The 8827-nt window shown below is 45.9% G+C and overlaps 1 protein-coding gene across 1 annotated transcript in view; it reads right to left on the bottom strand.

Moving 5' to 3' along the window:
• dlgap3 (discs, large (Drosophila) homolog-associated protein 3) overlaps positions 1-7494 on the bottom strand; it is an 18680-nt gene extending 11186 nt beyond the window's left edge. The window contains exons 1-3 of the mRNA XM_028596874.1: positions 7476-7494; positions 5050-5976; positions 4769-4989 (exon numbers count right to left, since the gene is read on the bottom strand). Of these exons, the coding sequence (XP_028452675.1) occupies positions 4769-4989; positions 5050-5976; positions 7476-7494 (1167 nt within the window). The remainder of the gene's footprint in view (positions 1-4768; positions 4990-5049; positions 5977-7475) is intronic.
• Positions 7495-8827: the final 1333 nt, after the last annotated feature.

Here is an 8827-nt window from a genome sequence, read left to right as displayed (position 1 = left end):
CAAACGTATGCAGAAAGAGAGCGGGAAGACGGATGAAGGCAGATGAAGGAGAGTCTGGTATTTCCTGGTATCAGAAATAATGAAGCAACACCAAACGTATGTGGTCTTGGGTTTTCTGGTTCTGCTTTTGGTGTTACTAAGCGTCCCGTGCAGCGATGTTTCGGTCGTCTCTAACGTCCGTTTAGGAGCATCAGAGAGAAGCGCAGGCATTTAAGTAGCACCAAAATCCATGTTTTTTGTCAACAATAATGCATGTTAATTTAGTCTTAGTCAGCGTTTTTGGACATTGGCGCAGTCTCGTCATCGTCTCGTCTTAGTCATGGAAAAAAAGGTCGTTGACGAACATATTTAGTCTTGTCTTGTCTGACGAAGTTCACGCTATTCTAGTGGGCCAGAGTTTGAATGTTCGAAATGAGCTATCACATCACCCCAAACGAACCGGACTATTCGACAAATCGCTCCAAGGTTTGGTTAAAACGGACCAAATATCTCAGATGTGAAAGCACCCTTGCTATGAGTTAGGCCTTTCTCATTATACACATTAATTTGATCCATTGTAAATATAAAAACAAAATAATGACAGTGCAGCTTTAATTGGCATCCTAGCAGATGCGAATACCTATCAACCTTGTGCAGATAATTCTATTTTGTGGAGGACCACTCAGTGTGAAATGCAAGTGAGTGTGTGTGTGTGTGTGTGTGTGTGTGTGTGTGTGTGTATATACCATTTGATCCCACTTTTTTCCCAGTATGATGAACGCATTACACCATCTAACAGGAAGTAGTGTAACAGCAGCTACTTGTGCATTAAGACCCCTCGATCTTTCAGTTTTTGCAAATGCTGTGAGGTGTGCAGTCTCACACAAGCATGATGTGACCAAATAAACACACACACACACACACAAACACACACACACACACACACAGTCAAGGCCCCAGGGTTTGGCATCCAGCTGAGTGTGTGTTTTTAAGGTCATCACTTAAAAGATGATTCAGCCTAATCTCCCGATCCCCCTGGCCTTCTACTATCTCTCTCATTTTCTCATCCTGCTTTTTCTCTCCTCCTCTCGCTTTGCCCCTTGGCTACCATCACCTCCTTTATCTCTTCTCTAACCCTGAGCTTGCTCTGCTATCTCTTCATCCCTCTACCTTGCTCTCTCTCTCTCCTCCCACCGCCGTGTATCTTTGTCTCTCTCTCCCTCGCTGTTTCTGTCTTCATTTCACTCCCGCTCCATATTCTGGTTTTTATCATTCCTTATCTATCAGACACAGGCCGAGGGGAAGGGAGAGGCTTAGGGAATGGAGAGCGCCGGGTTCTGATGCCGCACCTTGTGATTGGCGATGACACCATGGGAGAAAACCTTGCACATGTCCCTTTGACTTGGACCACAGTAATTCAGACTTGTGAAGATTCACTCATTTCTTTTCCCACTTCGAGCTGCTTCACTTTTGTTTTTGCTTTTGTGCGACAAATTTGAGCCATGACCCAGTGTGGACATGTATGTTCATGTTACAAAATGCCAGTTGGTAGCTTGGGAGTATGACTACTTTTGTCTCTCTCTGACTTAAAGGAGCAGTCGTGGCATATTGAAATTGATTTGAAATGTACTGTATTTGCACTGCATTCGTTATGTTTCTGTTCAGAAGAATCACTGTTCTCTACTTCTGAGATTTTGCTAGAGCTAGCCCTATTACATCCATCCCTTTGTGATGACTAATTTTTGCGATGGAAACAAGTTAGCACAAATTTTGGATTGTGAGACTAAGAAACCTGGTGATACTGTCGCATATGACAATATTTTACTTCAATCTCTTATGCCCTTATCCAGTTGGGGTTGAATATTTTTAACTTTTCATTTAAAAATCAATGACCTATCATTGATATACAGTATGTTGATATGGTGTAAAAAAACAGTAGATAAGGAGCAACACTGGAATTCATTTGGAGTCGTGTTTCTGGCCACCTGTAACCTGGGTAAACCCTGATGAACTTCCGGCAAATTTGAGATTTGCTCTGCAAGTCAGTCTGACGAAGAGCCCGTTCAAACCCATTTCCAATGTCCCCAAAATCGAGGCCCCAATCGCAACCGCTGAGGCGGGCTTTACACCAATCACAACTGTTGAGGTGGGCTTTACGCGACGACGATAGCGCAGCGATGGCGAGCAGCTTTTTGTTTACATTCAACGTGACGGCTACCGAAGCGCAGCGTCACCTGGATCGTTGGTCTGATTGGTTGAAGGACTATCCAATTGCGCCCAGAGGGATTTGAGCGGCGTCCGTTTGGAAATGAGCTGTCAAGTAACCTTTCCCTGACCCACTCTCAGTTACAACTGAGAAGGGTCTGGTGTTAACCAGGCTAGGCCACCTGATGAATGTAAGCCACTAACACCTGAGGGAAATATCTGGCTCTTTAGCTGCTAAATGCTCCATTATGTTCATTAGCTAGCCACTAACTGTGGAAGGCAGGTAGCATACATTAGTACATTTGGAATAGTGAAGTTGTGGGCTATAAAACCAAAACAATGAGCTAAAAGACGCTATGCAGCTCTGTAGAGATGAGAGCAACTGCAGATTTGGGTGATAATCTCCGTGGTTTCATCACCACGATTGACCGCTCACAAGTAGACATGCAATCCATTGTTAGTGTAGAAATAGTTACAGCCGCTTTAAAGTCAGTTGTTGAATGCATGATGTCTACTTTACATCTGCACTCGTCTGGCAGCAAAAGTTTTCAATTTTGCCATCAGAGAACAAGGCTTCAGGTTGGAGTTGCTGCTGTTTGTCCTGAGGTCTGGTACCGGTGGAGTAGACCTGAGCAGCTCTATATCTGCAGCTCCAGCTGTCTGCTCTCAAGCCATGGATCTATCTGGCTGACTTCAGCAAATCTAAGCGCAGCACAGGATTCACACACACTGTCTCCACCCCTGCAAGAGTCGCCTAGAGATATGAGAAAAGCTGCAGTGGGGAGGTTAATTTCGTGTCCTGAGGTGTGAATGTGATGGTAGCCTAAGGCACAGAGGCAAATTGTGTGGTGTTTGTCCTTTGAAAACACTAACACACACAAGCCTGCTCTCTCTCTGTCTCTTCTGTCAGCAGACCTCAGCTGTGTCTAAAGGATAAGAGTTGGAAAAACACCAGGGACTCCTGTGGCTACCTGCTGTTTCCGTAGAAACACAGCCTGCATGGCACCTCTACCTCAGCACAGCTGGAAGTTTGTGAGTGCGTGTGTGTGTGTGTGCGTGTGTGTGTGTGTGTGTGTGTGTGTGTGTGTGTGTGTGTGTGTTTTGAGTGTGCTCTTTCAGCTGACTTAGTAGGTACGCTGTAACAGACATTAGCTTTTCATTTCACGGAATCTATTCATACAAAACGAGAGAAAGGGCAAAGCGAAAATTGCATGTGTTGTATTCCAACCCAGTCTCATGGCAGTTATTTAATCTATTGATGCGTTTCACTGGGACATTTTTTCGTGGTGGCCAGCACGAAAATGTAAACAAATGTATTTCAATGGGAAGCATATGTCGTGATCACAACACAAATTTGGTAGCAAGTAGTATGAAATGCCGAAAATTGATGGGTCAAACAATTCAGGACTTTCACCCCAGGCCGGGGATCGCGTCCCGCATATGGCGGTTTGTTTCCCCGTTAACCGTCCCGTTATTGTTGGAGTTCCCTGCGGCCGTCTCCCGGCGTGTGAGGCGTCCTTTCCCCGTAATTTTTTTCCTAAACCCAACCTCTGTATAGATGATTCCCATTTCGTGCTGGCCACCATGAAAGAAAACGAGATAAACGTGTTGTTGTACACGAATCAATAGATTAAAAATAACGTGACAATTTCACTAACTGCCGTGAGACCGTGTTGTGTATTCAGAGATCAATCGTGGCAACAGGAACTGGGAGATGGACTGTTGGGAGAGACATTAAATCACAGTTCATGGGGTCTTTTAAGTGGACATTTAACCCTTGGAATCTTGGGCTATTTTTGCTCAGTTTTATCGTTTCACATCATACTTTTTTTTACACTAAGAAAGTTGTATGCAATTTAAAATGTTTGTGTTTTTAGCCTGTGTGTGACAAGATGAACAGATACACAAGAGTGTCAGTGTCCCAGGAACATATGAATCATGTTGATGGGACAACATTTCTCTTAACATTTATTTAGAGTGTACATTTATTTTCATGCATTTTCTCACTCTTTCTTCTTTCAATTTGGGATTAAAACATTTTCAAGTTTTTGGCACTACGGTTCCCACCATGCTTTGAGTAATGCAAACAGGAAATGTTAGTTTGTCAGTCAGCTGTTAGCTACAAATGAGCCCATTTCTACCCTAGATTTCTTTACATTTAGGCGAATCTGCACCATGAAGTCGTGCTGTATTAGCTGCTAGCGCTTCCCCTTAGCGTTGTAAACATGGACGTGTAGACAACCTATCAAATGGATTCATTTTGAAACTGAAGAAACCAAATTTGATTAACATGGATGATCTAAAGTTATGAGAGCACTGTTTTAACATGAGTAATGAACGTTAATCCTTAACGGACATCTCTGGAAAGAGTAACACGCACTCCCAAGTTGGATTTAAGTTATGACGCAGAGAAGAAGGTGTGAAATGTTTGATGCAAAATGGAGCTGGAGATTAGAGGTTAGGGTTCACCTGCATGATACATAAGACAGGTCAGCATTGAGCAGCAAACAAAGTCACCCACATATTATATTCCCAATGTACAACACACAAATAATAACTGGTTGACATGCAAGCATACACACACCTGCAGGTAGTGGAAGGTCCTTTCCTTCAGCTTACTCTCCAGGGGCACGAGGGCTTTCTCGTAGCCTCCTCCCCTGGCGGAAGGGTACACCTCTCTGGCCTGACTCACTGTCATGGCTGACCAGGTGCTCCTCTTCAGGGAGTGGCCGTGGTGCCCGTGGTGCCCCCCTCCTTCACTCCCGGCCAGAGCCATTGTGGTGCAGGCCATGCACTCCCCAGGTCCTTGCCCACCACCACCACCCCCCCCCCCACCACCCCCACCACCACCACCACCACCACCACTACGCTCCTTGGGCCTCTTCATGGTGAGCTCCTGGATGGCTGCATCCAGGCTCTCATGTCCGCTGGGATACCCCCGTCTGCCCCCGCTGACCAGGAAGCTGCTGTCGCTGTCCAGGTTGTCGTCAGAGCTCCACCAGCCTGCCGTCCTGCTGCGGTGGCGCCTGCCCGACTCGTGCCGCGAGTCTCCGCTCTTGCTTCGCTCTCGAGACTTGCTCCTCCTGGTAGAGCGAGGCTGGTGACCTGAATAGTGGCCTCCGCCGTCCTCCCCTCCACTCCTGTGGCCTCCTCCTCTCTCGCCACGGTAGTCCCCGCCTCCTCTTGTGCCATTGTACTCCCGTTTGGTCGGTGCCTCCAGGGAATGGGACTTGGCGAAGAGGCGCTGCACAGAGTTGACCAGGTGGCGGATACGCGAGGGGCTCTCGCTGCGCGGCTCAGCACCCCCACTAGCGGTGCGCTGGTACTGCAGCGTGTGGAAGCCATCAGGATGAAAGGGCACCTGCTTCTCAAACTGGTCAATCAGGTTCGGGGGAATGCGGTGCATCTTCCCACCGTGGCCTGAGGACAGGCACTCTTCGCAAGAGTCAAACGACTGGAGAGATGGGTGCTGGTTGGGGTGGGAGCGGGGGAAGGTTCCCCCTCCAGAGTGGCTATGGGAGTGGGAGTGGGAATGGTGCCTCTCCAGCGCCAGGGCCTCAGCCGGACCTCCTGGAGGGTAATAGTGGCCATCGCTGTGACCCTGGTAGTATTCTCTGGCCGGGCCGTCACAGGCCTCAGGCGTGCAGTGGCAGGGGCCTCCTCCGCCACCACCGGAGGAATGCTGGGACATGCTACGGCTGACATGGTACCCTTTCACAGGCGCCGGGGCGTGGTGGGCCGTCCGGGCCGAAAGGGGGCGCTGTGGGCGTGACAGGGCTGCACCGGTCTCACCTGGAGGCACAGAAAGAGTAACAATCGGGTGAACACATTATCAAATAATTGAATCAAGGGTTCAGTCTTGCAGTCAGTAATATTTTTAGTCTCATTACCCAGAATAACTGTGAGATGATGAGTAGGTGTCGCTGATCACTTCAGTGACTCTTCTGTTACCTCAATAGCTGAGATTTCAAGCTTTCTAAACAGGTGAAATAATATACACTTAAGTCTGTATTGTGTGAAAACAGTGGTATAATCCTTTAATAATATGATTCTGAGCGCGTACAGGTATAAATAACTTATTGTTGATTGATATCTGCACTGTATGTGTCTGTGAGACACAAAGGTGGGAGGTGCTGTTCAAGTGTAATTCATGGAATGACTTACAAATGAATCACAACAAAAATAAATGGACTTTGTAGATTGATGTCCAGATTGTTTTCTCTCTTTTGTCAAGTGGCCTGTCAAATAGAAAGTGAAAATGTTTTTTTCTTTTTCGGATTAACATTTTTATTGATGTTGCGCTTCATTTTTTTTACCCAACCAAAGGCAAACAATAAGCAATAGTGAGCATTCATCCCGCAGCTTTCTTCCCCTCATTCATAAGGCTGCTGGGCTGATAAATCAAGAATATTAGCCTTTCTTTCTTTCTTTCTTTCTCATAGTGTCTCTTCAGTTTCTGCCTGGCTCTCCCATTTAGCGCCTCTCGCTCCTCTCTCCTGTTTATCGGTATGAACATGATTTACAGCTGAGGAAAACAGTGCGTTTATCGATCACCCTCATCCTAATGCAGGGGAGATAGAGAGCGGCGGCAAGCATCCAAGCAAATTCACAAACCTCTGTGCTATCAGTTACAGAGTGAATTCACCGTGTGAGTACCAGCTGAACTATAACACCACTTACAACGTGAAGGTGACCAGGCAGAAACCAACCCTGCCGTTGCTTTGAAAGAACAAAAAGTGCACAAGAGGACGGGCTCTTCTCCACAAAACAAATGCAGGAAACAAAATCAATACACCTTTCCAAGCTGCAGCAACAATGTGGCACAATGCAAACCTTATCACCCACACATTCTGGTTGATGTAAGTAAAAGTAAACTGAAGAAAACAGCCTCTTTGTATTGCCTTTCTTTTCAGCACATGGATATCAACTGAGATTCCAAATGTGGTAATCATGTATTTCATTGGACTGGCATTAATTGCTGCTGCAGTAATCTCATCCTCTATTAGCCACGTTCCCCACTAACTATATAACGAATCAAGGGCATGCAACCTGCTTATAATGCACACAACCATTTCCTGCCATTTCAAGATCTGATTAAACTGAGATGAAATTACTCGATGGAGCCGCTCGGCTGGATGGCTTTCACTGAGCTCCTGCGAGTCTATTTGCGCTCGTGTTTGTCGGCCTTCACACAGAGATGAGAGATAGGGGACAGATGCTGGGATAATCATTAAATAGAGCGTGGCCTGTTTGCCTTGATTGGCTGAATGAGAGCTGCCACCCATGCTCACCCACATCCAGCCGTGTCATTGGTGTAGCCGTGACAACGGGCCTCTCGAAGTCAGCATCCCACCGTGGACCGATTTTTGACAGCCGTGGCACCTGGGTGGATGGGACCGCTTTTTCTTTGCATTCTAGGCAGAGCTAGGACACACTTGTCAGTCAACCACTCATAGGAAAAGCCCACCAAGACGCCTGAAGTTTAGATACAGTGTCCATAAATATGTAAAAGTTGTATTCTTTTTTGTGTCATCATAGTTTATGTTTCCTTGCACGAAAAGTGAGGACATTTCTACTTTCAGTTTGACTTTAAAATTCTTAGAAATAAAAATAAATAAAGAGGCTATATATATATATATATATATATATATATATATATATATATATATATATATATATATATATGAGATGGATATTTTTTGCAGTGTGTTATACTTGCATGTGTGTGTGTGTGTGTGTGTGTGTGTGTGTGTGTGTGTGTGTGTGTCCCTGTTTATGAATAGACTGCAAAGTGAGCAGCGCTGCTCTGCCTGGAGGAGTAAATTAAACCATGTTCTGTTTATTATGAAGTCTTTGGCTTTGGAGCAGGCTGCTGGCTAGGAGCTGTCAGTCACAGTGACACCCAAGCACACATGCCCCAACGTGTGGTTGCGCTCGCGCACATTTAAAAAAAAGATACCCATGTGCAGACAGACAACTGAAAAGATATATAGAGAGGTAGAAAAGACGCAGCTGAACGTCGCTTGTCCCTTTCCTTTCTTTCCTTCCCTCGATCCATCTCTCCGCATGTCTCCCTCTCCTCTCCGTCTCTCCTCCTGACCTACTTCTATCCATCCTCCAGTCATGTCTCTCCCTCCCTACGCTCTCCTCCTCTCCTTTCTTTTTTTTTCTTCTTCTTTTTTACCCTGTCAGTCCGTGTGGCTCTCTGCCTGTCAGCACTTCTCTGTGTGGAGTTAATAACAAAGTTTGTTTCCATGCTTCATCTCTTGGCCTCTACTGATCTATCTGTCATCCACCGGTGTTCTCTCTGCTCCATTTCTTGTTAGGTAATTAAAGTGTTACGGTGTTATGCACACGCGTTTTATACACCAAATAATAGAAGATTCTTCTGTTTTTGTGTGTACGTTTTCAGCGATCTCTTCAAATCTGAACGTCCTGCCACTATTTGATACTTACTTCCCTTTTGCACTCCACATCTCTTTTTTTTTTTTCAATTCCTCTTTGGACAACTCTCTTCCCCCTCCTCTGTGTGCAGACAGGAATATTGTGCAGCTGCTCAGTAGGGAGTTGGAGCTGTACAACATGCTGTCATTGTTTAACACTGCTTGGCATCAACCTGATTGTTACAGAGGCTTCAGTCTGG

This window comes from Perca flavescens, chromosome 14, assembly GCF_004354835.1.
Source record: "Perca flavescens isolate YP-PL-M2 chromosome 14, PFLA_1.0, whole genome shotgun sequence".
Taxonomy (NCBI): Eukaryota; Metazoa; Chordata; class Actinopteri; order Perciformes; family Percidae; genus Perca; species Perca flavescens.
This window is presented reverse-complemented; position numbering and strand designations above follow the sequence as displayed.